Source organism: Heptranchias perlo, chromosome 7, assembly GCF_035084215.1.
Source record: "Heptranchias perlo isolate sHepPer1 chromosome 7, sHepPer1.hap1, whole genome shotgun sequence".
In the NCBI taxonomy this organism is placed as follows: Eukaryota; Metazoa; Chordata; class Chondrichthyes; order Hexanchiformes; family Hexanchidae; genus Heptranchias; species Heptranchias perlo.
The window spans coordinates 78,307,179-78,328,035 of NC_090331.1; the positions used below are offsets into that span (position 1 = coordinate 78,307,179).

At 45.0% G+C, this 20,857-nt stretch overlaps 1 protein-coding gene across 1 annotated transcript in view; it reads right to left on the reverse strand.

Moving 5' to 3' along the window:
• LOC137323889 (aryl hydrocarbon receptor-like) overlaps nt 1–20,857 on the reverse strand; it is a 181,548-nt gene that overhangs the window by 48,837 nt on the left and 111,854 nt on the right. The window contains exon 8 of the mRNA XM_067987936.1: nt 19,363–19,472. Coding sequence (XP_067844037.1) covers nt 19,363–19,472 — 110 coding nt within the window. The remainder of the gene's footprint in view (nt 1–19,362; nt 19,473–20,857) is intronic.

The following is a 20,857-nucleotide window of genomic DNA, read 5'->3' on the forward strand; positions in this document are numbered from 1 at the left end:
ATACAGCGAGTGGTTAGGATCTGGAATGCACTGCCAGAGGGGGTGGTGGAGGCAGATTCAATCATGGTCTTCAAAAGGGAACTAAATAAGTACTTGAAAGGAAAAAATTTGCAGGGCTAAGGGGAAAGGGCTGGGAGTGGGACTAGCTGGATTGCTCTGGCATTGAGCCGGCGTGGACTCGATGGGCTGAACAGCCTCCTTCCGTGCTGTAACCTTTCTATGATTCTATTTCTTATGTTCTTTATTCATTCTCTACATGCCGATCTGGGGAGCTTGGCATTGGTCACTGGAGTTACTGCAGAACTTAAATAACATCGCCTTTCTTTCTATGTTTCTCCTTAAAGGGATGGCATATGTCTGATAGTGTCGATGCCTTAGGTTTCCAAGAAACCTTAACAAACAACAGCTGGATGAATTAACAAAATCTTTAACATGTCTAATTAATGTAACCTATTCCCGCAGAGGAGTTAGGGGCTTTTTCTTAAACTTTGCCAACAAGCGGTCCAACACCAGGAACAAAGACCTTTGAATTTGGGAAGCACGAACCAGCACAATGGGCCAGCTCATGGGGCTCTATATAACGTGCGAATAGGAAACCACACAGGGCACTACCTATCTGCAGCATCACGGCTACATTTCCACGAACTTGCTGGCAGTGTAAGGGTTCAACGGCAACAGAAAAAGCAGCCAAAGTCAAACTAGCTAACATTTGGGGGGCCCAAGGGAGGAGATTTCCTCTGGATGATAAGCATCGTAAACATGGCAGGAAGAATTCCTATGTTGGCTATTTCTAGAGAAATTGCAAGTATAATTACTGTTTCAGTAAAACAGCTATCAGAGGATTTTTTTCTCCCTTACAGTAAGTTCCCTGAATAACATGTCACCAGCCAGAATACCTATTAAATATAACTGGGTGACTTCATCGTTAGTTCTAGTGAAGATAGATACTTCTATAGATACCATGCGAAGCAGCAGTAAGAACTGATTTGTTTAAATATAAAATTGATTCTAATTGGTTCCCTCTTGATTGTTACAGATATAATGTATGATTAAAGAGTTACGGGTATAAAGAATGATTAAAGAGTAACAGTTATGGGTATAATGGACAATTAAAGAGAAGCAATCAGGGATGTAATGTACAATTAAAGTGTAGTAGTTACCGGTATAATGTATGAATAAAGAGTAGCAATTATGTATATAATGTACGATTAAAGAGTAGCAGTTATGGATATAATGTACAATTAAAGACTGGCAGTTATGGGTATAAATTACGATTGAAGAGTAGCTTGTTACAGGTATAATGTACGACTGAGTACTTTGCTGAGTGGAGGATCAGACACATCCATTGCCGCTAGTCTTAATAGCCCAGAAATTGCTTTTAAAATAACAGTGAGCCTAACAGTGCTCACCGTTGTTAGTGGCAAAATCGAAGAGCAAGTTCCGGCGACTGCACATGCGCAGTCAAACGCAGAAATCCAGAACGTGCTTTTCCTGGTTTGCCGGTGATCGGACAACTTTGCCCTAAAGGGATATCGCCAGCTGCAATGGAATCAACGGACCAGCGCCAACTTGCTCTCCTGCCCAGCTGCAAACAAGCTCAGTTTTTTAGGTCTAAACTAAGTTTTAACAGTATGGTAAGTATTAATGACTGCCAAACAACATCTCTGGCACTAAAAATCAACTTTTAAAAATGTGGAGTCTCATTACTCCTGATTTTAATAGTTTTTGGACATTCATAAAAAAAATTGAATTAAAAAATGTAATTCCTACTGTCTCTTTTATCTGAGTCTTTTAATCTTCTCTCTTTATTTCACTTTCTGTATGTCATTTTATAATATGTTAATGGGCACATCTAGGTTTTCAGTTTGTGAACTGCACTTCCTGGTTCACAGCGTGGTTTGCTTCAAGCTGATTGGCTGAGGGGCCTTAGCGATCCTTTCACCACTCATTCAGCCCAGGAAAGAAGGCTGATGTTATTTGAACTCGCAGTTCAAGGAAGTTGCCGCCAAAAAGAACACGGCAACTTAGTGGGTGAATTTAAATCTAATGAGCGGCGCCCAATCCCAGCCACACACACAAGTGGTTTGGATTAAACCATTTTAGGTCTAATTTAGGTAACTATTTTATTTTCTATTCACGGTTGGGAAATGGGAATTTGAATTAATTCTGGGATGTTCATTTTCTGCACAGCTACTGTCCTTCAACTATTGGGGGGCAGGAGGGTGAACAGCCAGAGGTCGTGGTCCATATCGGTACCAATGACATAGGTAGAAAGAGGGATGAGGTCCTGCAGGCAGATTTTAAGAAGCTCCGAAAGAAATTAATAAACAGAACCTCTAAGGTAGTAATCTCCGGGTTACTCCTGATGCCACGCGCTAGTGAGCGTAGAAACAGGAGGATGGTGCAGATGAATGCGTGGCTGGAGAGATGGTGCAGGAGGGAGGGCTTTAGATTCCTGGGGCATTGGGACCGGTTCTGGGAAAGGTGGGACCTGTACAAGCTGGACGGGTAGCACCTCAACAGGACCAGGACCAATATCCTAGCGGGAAGGTTTGATAGTGCTGTTGGAGAAGGCTTAAATTAGCTTGGCAGGGGGATGTGAACCTGAGCATAGATTTAGAAGGGAGAGAAACTGAGCAGGAAATGGAAGGCAGAAAATTAGTAAGCGAGTTTGGAAGGCAGAGGACTGCTAATGTTGCACCATTGTTCAAAAAGGAAGAAAAGGATAGACCTAGTAATTACAGGCCAGTCAATCTAACCTCGATGGTGGGCAAATTATTGGAATCAATTCTGAGGGTCAGTATCAACCGTGATTTAGAAAGGCACAGATTAATCAAGGACAGTCAACATGGATTTGTTAAGGGATGGTCGTGTCTGATTAACTTGATTGAATTTTTTGAGGAGGGCAGATGAGGGTATTGTTTTTGATTTAGTCTACATGGATTTTAGCAAGGCTTTTGACAAGGTCCTACATGGCAGACTGGTCAAAAAAAGTAGAAGTCCATGGGATCCAAGGGAAAGTGGCAAGTTGGATCCAAAATTGGCTCAGTGGCAGGAAGCAAAGGGTAATGGTCGATGGGTGTTCTTGTGACTGGAAGGCTGTTTCCAGTGGGGTTCCACAGGGCTCAGTTCTAGGTCCCTTGCTTTTTGTGGTATATATGAATGATTTAGACTTAAATGTAGGGGCATGATTAAGAAGTTTGCAGATGATACAAAAATTGGCTGTGTGGTTGATAGTGAGGAGGAAATCTGTAGACTGCAGGAAGATATCAATGGACTGGTCAGGTGGGCAGAAAAGTGGCAAATGGAAGTCAACCTGGAAAGTGTGAGATAATACATTTGGGGAGGTCAAACAAGGCAAGGGAGTACACAATAAATGGGAGGATACTGAGAGATGTAGAGGAACAGAGGGACCTTGGAGTGCATGTCCACAGATCCCTGAAGGTAGCAAGACAGGTAGATAAGGTGGTTAAGAAAGCATACGGGATACTTTCCTTTATTAGCCAAGGCATAGAATATAAGAGCAGGGCGGTTATGCTGGAACTGTATAAAACACTGGTTAGGCCACAGCTTGAGTACTGCTTACAGTTCTGGTCACCATATTACAGGAAAGATGTGATTACACTAGAGAAGGTACAGAGGAGATTTATGAGGATGTTGCCAGGACTGAAGAATTTTAGCTATAAGGAAAGATTGGATAGGCTGGGATTGTTTTCTTTGGAACAGAGGAGGCTGAGGGGTGATTTAATTGAGGTGTATAAAATCATGAGAGGCCTAGAGTGGACAGGAAGGACCTATTTCCCTTAGCAGAGAGGTCAATAACTAGGGGGCATAAATTTAAAGTAATTGGTAGAAGGATTAGAGGGGAGCAGAGGAAAATATTTTTCACCCAGAGGATAGTAGGGGTCTGGAACTATCTACCTGAAAAGGTGGTACAGGCAGAAACCCTCATCACATTTAAAATGACTTGGAAATGCACTTCAAGTGCCATAACCTACAAGGCTACGGACCAAGTGCTGGAAAGTGGGATTAGGCTGGGTAGCTCTTTTTCGAACAGCACAGACATGTGAGGAGGCTGAATGGCCTCCTTCTGTGCTGTAAATTCTTCTATGTTTCTATTAGCAACTTGGGATTCAATCTCAGAGCAAGAACCAGTCACTGACCTGAACTGCTGACTGCCGATCAATCAGAATCCCAGTTCCTCCTCCTCCCCCAACCCCACCCTCATTGACCAAATTATTAATCATCTTTATTATATACTTGTACAAACCATATCACGACTCTTGCTCCAACCTAATTCCACACAGTACATAAACAAAAGAGTGCAGATGCTGGCAATCCAAAACAAAAAGCAGAAATAGATGCAGCATGTTTCTCCCCCTCCTCCAGGTTCTGTCCATTTTTAAATGGTGTTTATCTGTAATTTCTTCCAGTTTTGACAAAGGGACCAGACCTCAAACGTTAACTCCTCAGTTCTCTCCACAGGTACTCCCTGACCTGCGGAGTGTTACCAGCATTTTCTGTTTTTGTTTCACACAGCACATCCTACGATACACAGGCAATCTAATTTTCATCACGAAGTCTACTTTGGAAAGCACCATGGGTATTTGTTTTACTTAAGCACAGATCAGACCTGGATTATCTCTTTCACAGATAACTACTTTAGCTTCCAATTATCCAGCAGCTGAGTGATCAAATTCACATTCAAAATGGTATCACCACAACAGTGTTTCATTAACACACACTTTCATTCAGAGTGTGCTTTGGTCAGTTAGATTGACAAAGGTCAATATATACAATTATTAAATATATTTTATTCCCATGCTCATCCTTAACTGCCATTCCCCCCATCTTTTCTGAAAGCACTGACTCAAACTGGGGTACAGTTCATACAGGTGTCAGAGATTCTCTGGTACCTCCCCCAGTTAACCATTATTCATGTTTGAGCCTAGGCTTTGCAGGTTATTCAACTGTGGAAGACAACAATAACTTGTGTTTAGATAGTGCCTTTAACATAGTAAGACGTTCCAAGGTGTTTCACAGGAGTGTTATCAAAAAAAAATTGACACCAAGCCATTTAAGGAGATGTTAGGGCAGCTTGGTGAAAGAGGTAGGTTCTAAGGAGCATCTTAAAGAAGGAGGGAGAGGTAGAGAAGTGGGGGGGGGGAAAGAGGCTTAGGGAGAGAATTTCAGAGCTTAGGGCCAACACAGGCACACCTGTCCTCACCACAAACCCACACATACACACTATCCAGCTAGGGTCAGCAATAGTGATTATAAAACTAGGGAGGGGGGGAAAAACAGCCAAGGATCCCAGAGACGCACTGCAGTGGGGGCGGTGGTAGAGGCGCTACAATTGGCCTCAATCAGGCAACAGCATAGATCAGGTATTGGACCGTAGACCGTTGTAGTTGATATGGCTCAGTACCACGCTACAGAATGTATTTGCAGAGCAAAATCCTATTTTCGGCTCCCTTCATTAGCATCGTGCACTCCCAAATCAGGCACAGTACAGAGCTCTCTTTACTTTGTCTTAACAATATGTTTTAACCTCAACATCAAACGAACTTCTAGCATGCCCAGGTCAGTCTTGGCAAAGTTAAATGCAGAGTAAAACACCGGCGTTACTACCCCAACAATCTGTTCTCAGCCCAACCTCAGAAGAGCATTCTCTGCATTTGTTTTTTTAGTGTTAACTAGTGTCAAAGAAAGGGCAATTTCGTTTTGGGGGGCCACCATGCACCAGTTGAGACTATCATATACTAACATCAGTCTGGCCTGGATTCAAATCCAAATCCCAATCCCAGAAGTGGCCCATTTCACCGTCAATCCTGAAAAAAAACCCAGCTCCATGGAGTGGAAGAATGTGGATTTGTGCCTGAGTCCATTTGTAAGTTACCTTCCCACTGCCAATAGCCAGGCTGGAGGTTTGTTTGCAGCAATGGCAGAAGACTGGGAAAAGGCTGCCGACTCATCCTCAGCCTGGACGAGGCACTCGGAGCTTGAAATCCAGAGAGGTTGCAGCTGACATTTTACTGACATTAAACATTTCCCAAGAAATCAACAGCAGGAAGCCACCAGAGAACAGCTGCGCATACCCAAACAAAAGAAGCTCCTGGATACCTATTGAGTGAATTCAAAATATTGGTGGGAATTTAATTTGTCTTTTATGAAAAGAGAGAAAAGTGCCAACTTCAATTCCTCGCCATCTGGTACCTTCTCAGCTGTCTCAACGCCCAGTCCAATGTGTTGAAACGGTGATGAAACCACAATATATCTGATTTACACTCAACCTACCACACATGGCTTCTAAGCCAGACAAGCTACAGGCTGACAAACTTAAAAAAGCTGCATTTGCTTATTTCACTGAGTGAAGCCTGCTTAATGATGGTGTGTCTTTGCAGTCCTACTTTGATAAATCAAACCACAGGGATTTAGGGGAAGTTGTTTGTTTTTCCTGGCAGAGGTTTCCAATCATCCTTCAATTTCCACACTTTTCCCTCTATTCTCTTGCATTCCAAATAAAGTCAGTGTAGCAACACTCCCTACTTCACAGTGGGATGGCACACTGGCCTTTCACTTCTGGGACCTGGGTTTTAAGTGCAGCCCAGACTGATGGGAAGGAAGTCTCTTTGTCTGCTGGCTGCGAATGGTATTTATGTGGAATGAGATTGGCAGTCTCAACTCAGTTGTTAGTTTGAATGGGCCAGCTGCATAAAACTGCACACATTTGGCACAAATGGATAACATGATTCAATGATACATAAGGAGTGTTCTACTGAGGTTACATAGAATTACATAGAAATTACTGCACAGAAACAGGCCATTTGGCCCAACTGGTCTATGCCAGTGATTATGCTCCACACAAGTCTCCTTCCACCCTATTTCATCTCACCCTATCAGCACATCGTTCTACTCTTTTCTCCCTCGTGTACTTAACTAGCTTCCCCTTAAATGCATCTATGCTAGTCATCTCATTACTCCATGAGGTAGAAAGTTCCACATTCTAACTGCTCTCTCAGTAAAGAAATTTCACCTGAATTCATTATTGGATTTATTAGTGACTTTCTTATATTTATGAACCCTCGTTTTGAATGCCCCCACAACTAGAAACACCTTCTCTATGTCTACCCTAGGAAACCCCATCATAATTTTAAACACTCTTTTACGTCACCTCTCAGCCTTCTCTTTTCTAGAGAAAAGAGCCCCAGCCCGTTCAATCTTAAGCGATAGTTGTAGGTTGGGCTAAAGCACATTGAAGTGACGTGGAAGGAGCTTTACTCTGCCTCTAAACTATGTTATACCTGACCTTGGAGTGCTCATCGGAGTAGTGTAAAGAGAACTTTATTCTGGATTAAACCTGTGCTTTAACCTGACCTGGCAGTGCTTGTTGCTGATATTGGAAGTGGAGGGAAAAAAGTGCTCCAGCTCTCATCTTCATCTGCACAAAAAAATATAAACTAGAAAAAAAACTGGTGCAAAATCTACTCAACTGAACTGTTTTATCCCAAACAACAACTTGCATTTATATAGTGCCTTTAACATAGAAAAACAGACAAAGAGATATTAGAAGAGGTGACCAAAAGCTTAGTCAAAGATGGGGAAGAGTGTTCATAACACGACAGAATTTTCATATTGAGTTTGAGAGTGATGTAGTTAAGTCGAAAGCTAGGGTCTTAAATTTAAACAAAACCAATTACGTAGGTATGAGGGGCGAGTTCGCTAAGATAGATTGAGAAATTAGATTAAAAGATATGACGGTAGATAAGCAATGGCAAACATTTAAATAATAATTCATAATTCTCAATGAGTATACATTCTCGAGGAAGAAAAACTCCACGCGAAGTGATCCAACCCCGTGGCTAACTGGAGAAGTTAAGGATAGTATTAGATTAAAAGAGGCTTACAATGTTGCCAAAAAGAGTAGTAAGGCTGAGAATTGGGAGGATTTTAGAAATCAGCAAAGGATGACCTAGAAATTGATAAAAGGAGAAAATTGAATGTGAGAGTAAACTAGCAAGAAATATAAAAACAGACTGCAAGAGCTTCTACAAATATGCAAAGAGGAAGAGATTAGCAAAAGTAAATGTGGGTCCCTTGGAGGGAGAGACAGGAGAAATTATAATGGGGAATGAAGAGATGGCAGAGACGTTAAACAAATATTTTCTATCTGTCGTCACAGTAGAAGACACAAAAAACCTCCCGGAAATAGTGGGGAACCAAGAGTCTAATGAGAGTGAGGAACTTAAAGTAATTAATATTAGTAAAGAAAAAGTATTGGAGAAATTAATGGGACTAAAAGTTGACAAATCCCCATGACCTGATGGCCTACATCCTAGGGTTCTAAAAGAGGTGGCTGGAGAGATAGTGGATGCATTGGTTTTGATCTTCCAAAATTCCCTAGATTCTATATCGGTCCCCGTGGATTCGAAGGTAGAAAACTTAACCCCGCTATTCAAGAAAGGAGGGAGAGAGAAAACAGGGAATTACAGGCCAGTTAGCCTGACATCAGTCTCCAGAAAAATGCTACAATCTATTATTAAGGACGTAGTAACAGGGCACTTAGAAAATCATAACATCATTAGGCAGAGTCAACATGGTTTTATGAAAGGGAAACAGTGTTTGACAAATCTATGAGAGTTTTTTGAGGGTGTAACTAGCAGGGTAGGTAAGGGGGAACCAGTGGATGTGGTATATTTGGATTTTCAAAAGGCATTCGATAAGGTGCCACACAAGATTCGGGCTCATGGGATTGAGGGTAATATATTAGCATGGACTGATGATTGGTTAATGGACAGAAAACAGAGAGTAGGGATAAACGGGTCATTTTCGGGTTGGCAGGTTGTAATTAGTGGGGTGCTGCAAGAATCAGTGCTTGGGCCTCAGCTGTTTACAATATATATCAATGACTTAGATGAGGGGACCAAGTGTAATGTATCCAAATTTGCTGACGATACAAAGCTAGGTGGGAAAGTAAGCTCTGAGGAGCATGTAAAGAGTCTGCAAAGGGATATAGACAGGTTAAGTGAGTGAGCAAGAAGGTGGCAGATGGAGTATAATGTGGAGAAATGTGAACTTATCCACTTTGGTGGGAAGAATAGAAAAGCAGAAGGTGAGACACTAAGGAATGTTGGTAGTCAGAGGGATTTGGGTGTCCTTGTACACAAATCACAAAGTTAACATGCAGGTACAGCAAGCAATTAGGAAGGCAAACGGTATCTTAGCCTTTATTGCAAGGGGGTTGGAATATAAGAATAAGGAGGTCTTGCTGCAATTGCATAGGACTCTGGTAAATCACAACTGGAGTACTGTGCACAGTTTTGGTCTCCTTACCTGAGGAAGGATATACTTGCTTGGAGGGGGTGTAATGAAGGTTCATTAGATTGATTCCTGGGATGAGAGGGTTATCCTATGAGGAGAGATTGTGCAGAATGTGCCTGTACTCTATGGAGTTTAGAAGAATGTGAGGTGATCTCATTGAAATGTATAATTTTTTTTAAATTTGTTCGTGGGATGTGGGCGTCGCTGGCAAGCCCAGCATTTTTTGCCCATCCCTAATTGGCCTCGAGAAGGTGGTGGCGAGCCGCCTTCTTGAACCGCTGCAGTCCGTGTGGTGACGGTTCTCCCACAGTGCTGTTGACCCAGCGAAGATGAAGGAACGGTGATATATTTCCAAGTCAGGGTGGTGTGTGACTTGGAGGGGAACGTGCAGGTGGTGGTGTTCCCATGTGCCTGCTGCTCTTGTCCTTCTAGGTGGTAGAGGTCACGGGTTTGGGAGGTGCTGACAAAGAAGCCTTGGCGAGTTGCTGCAGTGCATCCTGTAGATGGTACACACTGCAGCCACTGTGCGCCAGTGGTGAAGGGAGTGAATGTTTCCGATGGTGGATGGGGTGCCAATCAAGCGGGCTGCTTTGTTCTGGATGGTGTCAAGCTTCTTGAGTGTTGTTGGAGCTACACTCATCCAGGCAAGTGGAGAGTATTCCATCACACTCCTGACTTGTGCCTTGTAGATGGTGGAAAGGTTTTGGGGAGTCAGGAGGTGAGTCACTCACTGCAGAATACTCAGCCTCTGACCTGCTCTTGCAGCCACAGTATTTATGCGGTTGGTCCAGTTAAGTTTCTGGTCAATGGTGACCCCCAGGATGTTGATGGTGGGGGATTCGGCGATGGTAATGCCGTTGAATGTCATGCGGAGGTGGTTAGACTCTCTCTTGTTGGAGATGGTCATTGCCTGGCACTTGTCTGGCGCAAATGTTCCTTGCCAGGCGCAAATGTTCCTTGCCACTTATGAGCCCAAGCCTGGATGTTGTCCAGGTCTTGCTGCATGCAGGCACGGATTGCTTCATTATCTGAGTGGTTGCGAATGGAACTGAACACTGTGCAATCATCAGCGAACATCCCCATTTCTGACCTAATGATGGAGGGAAGGTCATTGCTGAAGCAGCTGAAGATGGTTGGGCATAGGACACTGCCCTGAGGCCTCCAACAACCACTACCATCTTCCTTTGTGCTAGGTATGACTCCAGCCACTGGAGAGTTTTCCCTCTGATTCCCATTGACTTCAATTTTACTGGGGCTCCTTGGTGCCACACTCAATCAAATGCTGCCTTGATGTCAAGGGTAGTTACTCTCACCTCACCTCTGGAATTCAGCTCTTTTGTCCATGTTTGGACCAAGACTGTAATGAGGTCTGGAGCAGAGTAATCCTGGCGGAACCCAAACTGAGCATCGGTGAGCAGGTTATTGATAAGTGCCGCTTGATAGCACTGTTGACGACACCTTCCATCACTTTGCTGATGATTGAGAGTAGACTGATGGAGCAGTAATTGGCCGGATTGGATTTGTCCTGCTTTTTGTGGACGGGACATACCTGGCCAATTTTCCACATTGTCAGGTAGATGCCAGTGTTGTAGCTGTACTAGAACAATTAGGCTAAAGGCGTGGCTAGTTCTGGAGCACAAGTCTTCAGCACTACAGCCGGCATGTTGTCGGGGCCCATAGCCTTTGTTGTATCCAGTGCACTCAGCTGTTTCTTCATAACACGTGGAGTGAATCGAATTGGCTGAAGACTGACTTCTGTGAGGGCTTGACAGCATAGATATTGAGAGGCTGTTTCCCCTGTCTAGAACTAGGAATCACAGTCTCAAGATAAGGGTAAACAATTTTACAACACCAAGTTATAGTCCAGCAATTTTATTTTAAATTCACAAGCTTTCGGAGGAAGCTTGTGAATTTAAAATAAAATTGCTGGACTATAACTTGGTGTTGTAAAATTGTTTACAATTGTCAACCCCAGTCCATCACCGACATCTCCACATCAAGATAAGGGGGCAGTCATTTAGGACTGAGATGAGGAGCATTCCTTCACTCAGAGGGTTGTGAATCTTTGGAATTCTTTAACCCAGAGGGCTGTGGATACTTAGTCATTGAGTATATTCAAGACTGAGATTGATGGATATTTGGACACTAAGGGAAATGGGAATAGAGCCGAAAAGTGGAGTTGAGTTGGAAGATCAGCCAGGATCTTATTGAATGGCGGAACAGGCTCGAGGGGCCATATGGCCTACTCGGGCTCCTATTTCTTACGTTCTTATGTTTAATGAGGTCCTTAAAAGGAGGCAGAGGGATTTAGGGAGGGAATTCCAGAGCATGGGGCCTAAGTGGCTGGAGGCACGGCCGCCACTAGTGGGGTGAAGGGAAGGGGGGTAATACACAAAAGGCCAGAGTCAGAGGAAGTGTGTGTTCAGGGGATAATAGGGGCAGAGGAGGTTACAGAGATTGGTAGAGGTAAGGTCACGAAGGGATTTAAACATGAGAATGGGAATTTTAAATTTGAGGCATTGGGGGCAGGGAGCCAATGTACGTTAGGAAGAACAAGGGTGCTGGGTGAACGAGACATGATGTGAGATAGGAAATTTGGGCAGCAGAGTTTTGGATGAGCTGAAGTTTATGGAGGACAGAGGATAGGAGGCCAGCCAGGGGAGCATCGGAACAATTGAGTTTGGTGGTGGCAACGAATTGATGAGGGTTTCAGCAGCAGATGGTCTGACACAGCGGTAGAGATGGGCAGGTTATGGAGGTGGAAGTAAGCAGTCTTTATGATGGATCAGAAGCCCAGTTTGGAATCCAGTAAGACGCCAAGATTGCAAACAGTCTGGTTCGGTCTGAAACAGCGACCATGGAGGGGGATGGAATCGGTGGCAAGAGTACGGAGTTTGTGACGGGGGCCAAAGACCATGCCTTCGGACTTCCCAATGTTTAACTGGAGGAAATTGCGGCTCTTTCAAGACTGGATGTCGGACAAGAAACCTGACATCATAGAGGCAGTGGAGGGGTCGAGCGAGGTGATGGAGAGGTAGAGCTGGGTGTCGTCAGTGTACGCGTAGAACCTGACCTCATGTCTGCGATGATGTTGCCAACGGGCAGCATGTAGATAAGGAAGAGGAGGGGCCAAGAATAGATCTTTGGGCAACTCCAAAGATAACGGTGCGGGGGTGGGAAGAGAAGCCATTGCTAGTGATGCTGTGGGTATGATCGAATAGGTAAGAATGGAACCAAGTGAGGGCAATCCCATTGAGCTAGACAATGGAGGAAAGATGATGGAGGAAGAGGGTGTGGTCAACCGTGTCAAAGGCTGCAGTGAGGTCAAGAAGGGATAATGCACCATGGTCACCATCACAGAGGAGGTCATTTGTGACTTTGGTTAGAATCATTTCAGTACTGTGGCAGGGACGAAAACCTGATTGGAGAGATTCAAACTCCAGTTCAGACTCCACTACATACAAGGACTGTGTTAATACACACTTTGATGAAGCATTTAGCATTATGTGCTCACATTTTGAAAGGTTCAAAGGTTTTTGAAATATTTGTTCTAAATGGAAAAACTGAGGCGATTTTCCAAGACTCAGAGTGCAGTAGTCCACCAAACTTGAAAAGAAGGTTTTCAAGGATGAAAACGGTAGGAGGAATGGGTAGATTGAGGGAGGTGAGGAGTTCCGTTCTTTGGGGTCTTGAGAAAAAGTTGGAGTGAGAACATTGTAACGAGCCTTGATTTGAACACAGTGTGGATAAAGGTGGAACAAGGGATGACAACTGGCCTTAGAGCTTCGGGGCTAAGGGGGAAATTCAGTACATTAGTCAACACCTTTGGAAGGAGACAGGAGAAAGTGGAGAAAAAAAAATCGAAGCAAATGTGCTTTTATAAATTTTTTCCAAACTTCCGAGGTAGTTAAGCCGTGCTTAACTTTATTGATATAAGGTGGCTTTGAGCATCTCAAATATTTCTCCAATTACACATTCTAATGATGTCGTGGAGTAATTTTGCACACATTTCAGCTGCTAATTGTAACATTGCGTAACAGGCTTACTCTAATCTTCTTGCTGCACTGGCGATTAATCCTAATGCAGCCCAGATGCTTTTCCTCTGCAAATCTATGGATTTAGTGCAGTACTGAATAGATTCGACTCCTGTGGAGATATTATCAGCAACAGAACAGCGATGATTAAAACAGAGGGTGGTGGAAATGCACAGCAGGTCCGCCAGCGTCCTAGAAAAGACAGGTTAACATTTCAGCGACAGATCCTTTATCAGAACTCACTTTATCTGAAATATTAACTTCTCTTCACAGATGCTGAGTGACTGGGCATTTGCTACGGGTTTTTTTTTGTCTTTATCTTTAGTGATGATTAAAGCAAATGATTTTGTTGCTGCAAGAACAAAAATTGCCAAAAAAAATCACAAGCGCCGTTGCAGCGCCTTGAGATTGCTGACTCTGTCAACTGCCCCATCGCACTGCACTCTCCACACAGGCCTTTCTCCTCTCCTCCTGCTCAGGACACTCAATCAGGCCCTGGTATGAGGAGAGGATAGACAGAGAGAAGTTTCAACTTCAGGGAGGTCTATAAAAAGGCCACGATGTTAATCATGGACAATTTCAACTGCCCAGATGTGGACTGAGAAATCGGTAGAGGGAAAAAAAAAACTATGGAGCAGGTGCATAACTGTCTCATTATTCAGTTCGATGAGCAGCCAAGCCAGTTAGAGGCTATTCCAAATTTAATATTAAGCAAAGAAAATGAGGAAGATGAGAGTAAGAAGCCAAGCAGAACTTTTACTTTATGCAAAGATTAATAGACTCAGAATAAGTTTCTGGAGAAGGCTATTGAAGGAGATGGTATAAATGGGTTAAAGAGACAATTGCATTTCCAGAGAGGAAAGACTAAGCGCTATGAAGGCAGGTGGGTAGGGTAGAGCTATCAAAGAGGACCAGATTGTTGGGCATAATGTCCACTTCCCGTCACTAAATACTAAAACAGAAAAAGCTGTAAATACTCAGGTCAGGCAGCATTTGTGGAGAAACAGAAGTCAGTCAGTTGATGTTTCTGGTCTATTTGTTCATTTATTATTTCAGATCATTTGTTCGAACATCTGAGCAGAGAATTAAGGTCTGCTCCCAACAGAGCATCAGATCCTGCATCCACCTCATCACCACAATGCATGGGCCCCCCAAGTGAGCAGAGATCGCAGCCAGCCTCATATAGCAGCGATCTACACACCACCCCCCCACCGAGGAGAGATTGCTCCCTCCTTCCCCGAGCAGCCGTCAGAACCCCACATCGAGCAGAGATCATGGACAACCCCCTTTCCGCACAGCGAGCAGAAGTTTCCACATCCCGAATTCCCCAGCAACCAGGGATGAAGAATCGGGCACCCAAGCTCGCAATGAAGTGACGAATGATCAATATCAAAGGAGTTGATGCGTGGAAACCGGAACAGGAACCATCTGGTCTTCTCTACAAACCGAGGTAAGAAACTGGAAGACCTTGGACAGACAGACAGAGCCTCCTCCCACCGACCCCTCCCTCCCCCCCCCCCCCACCCCCATCCTTCACCCCTGCACTGAACAAAAAAGCACGGCACAACTCCCAAGCCCCATCAAGCTGATATCAGAAACTTATACTTCCAGCCCCTCAACCAGAAACAACTCAGCACTATCCCTAGCCCGGAGCTAAAAATCTACCCTCTGTAATGTCTGCCCTCTCCCTTTCACAGAGATGGAATTGAGCCCCAGCCCAGTGGAAACTCCCCCTGCTACTGAGAGGAAGATCAGTCCTGGCCCGGTGCCACCCAACACTTCCCCATCCACCATTGCTCCTTCTCCTCAACCTGTCCCCATCCCCACCTCTCCCCTTCCCCATCCACCTCTCCCTGTCTGTCCCTCTCTTTCTATCTCTCTCCTCTACCCTCAGGTCAAGTTATCCCACTGCTTTCTAATCTGCCTATAGAGGGGCGAAGGAAATCAGGGATGCACAAGAGGCCAGAACTGGTGGAACACAGAGATCTTGGAGGGTTGTAGGGCTGGAGGAGGTCACAGAGATAGGGAGGGGTGAGGCCATGGCGGGATTTGAACACAAGGATGAGAATTTTAAAATCGAGGCGTTGCCGGACTGGGAGCCAATGTAGGTCAGCGAGCACAGGGGCGACGGGTGAATGGGATTTGGTGAGAGTTAGGATACAGGCAGAGTTTTGGATGAGCTCAAGTTTACGGACAGTGGAAGATAGCAGGCCAGCCAGAAGAGCATTGGAACAGTCGAGTCTGGAGGTAACAAAAGCATGGATGAGGCTTTCAGCAGCAGATGGATAAAATCCAAATACTACATAAAAATAAGAGCAGAATGCATGACTTTAAAATGGAGACTGAAATATGTCTGCCTGCCCTGTCCAATTATCCACCGTCCTCTAACCCTGCTTCACCGAAAGACTACACATGGTCTTCACTCTCCCATTGTGCTGCACACGAGGATCGACTAGTGCAGAATAATGGATTCCAGGGAGTGAGTTACAGGCTGGAATCTAACTGATGGGTAAATGACTACCTAGAAGTGAGTTGCAGGCTCACTCGCACATAACTATCCAAAGTCAGCAGTAGATTCTTCCCAGTAACTCATTCCATCATTCTCTGTATTGATTTTTAACAACACTGTGAAATGATTTATGTAACTAAATCTTAACCAAAAGTTACACAATTGTTTTTCCTCACTGATTAGGAGCATTGCTTAGGCTTACACCTCAGTGCAGCACTGAGGGAGTGCTGCACTGTCGGAGGCCCCGTCTGCCTTCTCAGGTGGACGTAAAAGATCCCGTGGCACTATTCGAAGAGGAGTGGGGGAAGTTCTCGTGGTGTTCTGGCCAATACTTATCCCTCAACCATCAACACTAAAATCAGACTATCTAGTTATTATTTCATTACTGTTTGTGAGACCTTGCTGTGCGTAAATTGGCCTACATTACAACAGTGTCTACACTTCAAAAGTACTTCAAAAGCTGTGAAGTGCTTTGGGATGTCCTGAGTATGTGCATGACGCTATATAAATACAAATTCTTTCTTTGGGCCTCAAATTCAGCAACAACTGGTGAAATTCTAACCATTTTATGTGGCAGCCATCTAGAATTCGACATAGAGGTTGGCATCTGCCCAGGGCATGCCTGGACTTGTATGCTGCAATCACAAAGCCTCTTAAAAACATTTAATTATTTTCTGTAAAAATTAAAATGACGTATAGAGGCACCACTGTCACGAATAAATCACTTCCACTTTGACTGCTCGTCAGCACAATAACTTTATTCATGCCGCAATCATACCTTTCGGATCAGAAGACATTCTCGCCTCACAAAGCGTTACTGTGCCATGTACATGTGATATTATGCTGCAAGACATGCCATGGTTCTGCTGGGCTGTATTTATGGCTGTAAATAATGACTCTTCCCCTTTACGTAGATACTACCTTTCATTTCATTTAGACAGAGGACACATGAATCATAATCTATTCCCGGCCAATTGGATGAGAGATTGAACTTGCACTCTCCAAGTTTCCAGGTCAGAGTGGCCGAAGCAAATTGGATCTGTGCTGCTTTTGATGTGTTTAATAGTTAATTTGAGAATACCCCTCTCTAATTTATTTCCCTCCCTGTTCTGATCTCTACGGACTATGCACCAACGACAGCTGACCTGCTCTCAGGGCTCTGCCAATCCTGACTCTTAAGCCGACCACTTGGAGATATATAAGAGGAGCCTGGTGACTACTTAGGCTCGGGTGTCTTCTCTCCCCAATCTCATGTTAAAAGTAGGGCTCCCCTCGAGGCTGCTACGCAGCAGGAGTGGCAACTCAAGGGCACAAGCCCACGTCTATCTGTGTTCAAATCCTAACAGAAAGCTCCAATATGTCAATTCCTCCCCACCACCAAAACATTACTCATTAAACTCTACCCTTCAACAAACCTTCCTATCATGCTTACTGCCATTCTCAATGGAGAGCATGTCCCCTGGTCCACATTTACAAAGAGCCAAAAGCACATTTCTCACTCAGCTGGTCCGTGCACCAAGACAATGAAAACACAGGAAGTCTGGGTGAGTAGGTCTCCTGCATTCTTATCTTAAAGGAGAGTGGAAAGCTCCAAAGAGGATAGAGTCAAACCTTTACACTGACCTCTTTAATGCTCACCAAAGAAGAAAGAAAGAACTTGCATTTAAAAAGAGCTTTTCACGACCTCAGGACATCCCAAAGTGCTTTATAGCCAATTAAGGACTTTTGAAATGTAGTCACTGTTGTAATGTAAGAAATGCGGCAGCCAATTTGCACACAGGAAGGTCCCACTAACAGCAATCAGCTAAATGACTAGATCTTCTGTTTCGGGTGTTGGTTGACAGATTGACGTTGGCCAGGATACCAGGAGAAGTCTTCTTTAAAATAGTGCCGTGGGGTCTTTTACATCCACCTGAGGGGGCAGACGGAGTCCCCGCAGGCAATGGATCACTTACCTCCCTCCATTTTCCCATGGGCGGACCCAGTGCTCTAAAATGTGGGCAGGTGAATACAAATTAAATTAAAATGAGAGAAATAAGGCCCCCGCTGTATTAACCCCACCACTTACCCTGATAGGGTGAAGGGGCCACCTGTAAGGTCCCTGTGTCCAGCGTCCCAAGGTTGGTGGAAGGGGCCAAGAGGGTGAACGTCAAGGGGGGGGCCTGTACAGGTACCATGAGCAGCCTCCAAAATTTCTCCAAAAAGTGATCGATTTCTTTGGGCAGCTGCCTCTTTCTCCCGGTACAGCAGGACAGGAGGCTGGGGCAGTAAGTCTCCAGCTCCAGGGTGGCATACCTCCCCAGCAGAAGCTGGGCGAGCTTACATTCTACATGATGGCCTTTTAGGAGTGATATCAGGAAGCACTTTTTCACTTTTGCCAGGCAATAACCATCTCCAACAAGAGAGAGTCTAACCACATTCAACGGCATCACCATCGCCGAATCCCCCACCATCAACATCCTGCGGGTCACCATTGACCAGAAACTTAACTGGACCAGCCATATAAATACCATGGCTACAGAAGGTGGTCAGAGGCTGGGTATTCTGCGGCGAGTGACTCACCTCCTGACTCCCCAAAACATTTCCACCATCTACAAGGCACAAGTCAGGAGTGTGATGGAATACTTTCCACTTGCCTGGATGAGTGCAGCTCCAACACTCAAGAAGCTTGACACCATCTAGGATAAAGCAGTCTGCTTGATTGGCACCCCATCCACCACCCTAAACATTCACTCCCTTCACCAGCGGCACACCGTGGCTGCAGTGCGTACCATCCACAAGATGCACTGCAGCAACTCGCCAAGGCTTCTTCGACAGCACCTCCCAAACCCACGACCTCTACCACCTAGAAGGACAAGGGCAGCAGGCACATGGGAACAACACCACCTGCACGTTCCCCTCCAAGTCACACACCATCCCGACTTGGAAATATATCGCCGTTCCTTCATCATCGCTGGGTCAAAATCCTGGAACTCCCTTCCTAACAGCACTGTGGGAGAACCTTCACCACACGGACTACAGTGGTTCAAGAATGCGACTCACCACCACCATCTCAGGGGCAATTAGGGATGGGTAATAAATGCTGGCCTCGCTAGCGACGCCCACCATCCCATGAACGAATGAAAAAAAAGAATGGTGGAGCAGGCTCAAGGGGCCGTACGGCCTATTCCTGCTCCTATTTCTTATGTATGTTCTTAATCTACATTATTCACCCCTGACCAGTTACATTGCACAGATGACATTTTCTTTGTTCCAGTAGCACAGGAGCCATTCTGTTCCGTACCGTGTTGCTCATCCGTGCCTACCCATATCCTTGTAACCGACACAGAAAGAAAACGGAGAAGCAAAATGGACATAATTAAACATATATGCAAGGCTGAACATTTTGCACAGACTCCATTTTTCCACATAAGGTGTACAAAGTCCCATGGAGGATGTGCTGCCCATTGTATGTGGAACATTTCTGTATCATATATCAGTGGAGTCTGGGGCACTTACTTCGGACATGATTTTCAGCACAGTGTAACATGTCTGCAGCGTGAATAAACTGGTATCCAGTTCCTCGTGCACGGAGTTCAGCCTCTGTGTATCCCAGAACAATCTTCCCCCTGACACAAAGAGGAAAGGGTCAACAGTTACCTGCAGCATTCATAAAGCAGCATGCTTTTTTTAAAAAAAGACAAAAGCTTTGTGGTCGTTTGCCCCTCGAAGAGGCCGGATTATGAACATTTCTCCGTTTGTCGCTGCGGGAGAATGTCCTACAAAACCATCTCACCTCATCAACGACCATTGGGGATGAAATTCCTTTTACAAACAAAAAGGGGCGAGTGCCCGTTTCTCCATAAATAGAAGGTCCCAAGTTAAATATCTGGTCCGCAGCTGGTGTAGCAATTGGAGGGTGCAACAAATTGGTCTTAATGTCCATGGACTTGGTTGGGGTGGGTGGAAATCAGCCAGAGTTCAAGCTCCCAATTACTATCCAGTGAGCCTCTCCCCTTCGCAAGAAAGTGCACTTATATCGAGTTCGGGTGTGGACAGGGTCGGCCTCACTTGTGATGCCATCAACAGTTGAACAGCATTTTGCCAGTCACTGTCGAGGCTCACACCTGATGAGGAATGGCTACTTAGTACTTACACCACCAGGTTATAGTCCAACAGTTTTATTTGAAAATCACAAGCTTTCGGAGGCTTTCTCCTTCGTCAGGTGAGTGTGGAATTCCTTGAAAGTTACCGCATATATAGACAGAGAACAATGCCTGGTGATTACAGATAATCTTTCCAACTGCCCGTTATCACGGCAATCAAAGGAATTGAATAGTGTTCAGACAGAGAGACATTAGATACAAGACTACCGAATATACCAACGGCCAGAACCAGAGACAGAGAGAGAGAGAGAGAAACATCCGAAAGGAAGAGAAAGAGAGAGAATGACCCGTCGTATTAAAAACAGATAAAAAAATTTTCCCGCTGGTGGGGTTACGTGTGGTGTGACATGAACCCAAGATCCCGGTTGAGGCCGTCCTCATGGGTGCGGAATTTGGCTATCAATTTCTGCTCGACGATTTTGCGTTGTTGTGTGTCTCGAAGGCCGCCTTGGAGAACGCTTACCCGAAGATCGGTGGCTGAATGTCCTTGACTGCTGAAGTGTTCCCCGACTGGGAGGGAACCCTCCTGTCTGGCGATTGTTGCGCGGTGTCCGTTCATCCGTTGTCGCAGTGTCTGCATGGTCTCGCCAATGTACCATGCTCCGGGGCATCCTTTCCTGCAACGTATGAGGTAGACAACGTTGGCCGAGTCACAGGAGTATGAACCATGTCCCTGGTGGGTGGTGTCCTCTCGTGTGATGGTGGTATCTGTGTCGATGATCTGGCATGTCTTGCAAAGGTTGCCGTGGCAGGGTTGTGTGGTGTCGTGGACACCACCCACCAGGTACATGGTTCATACTCCTGTGACTCGGCCAACGTTGTCTACCTAATGCGTTGCAGGAAAGGAT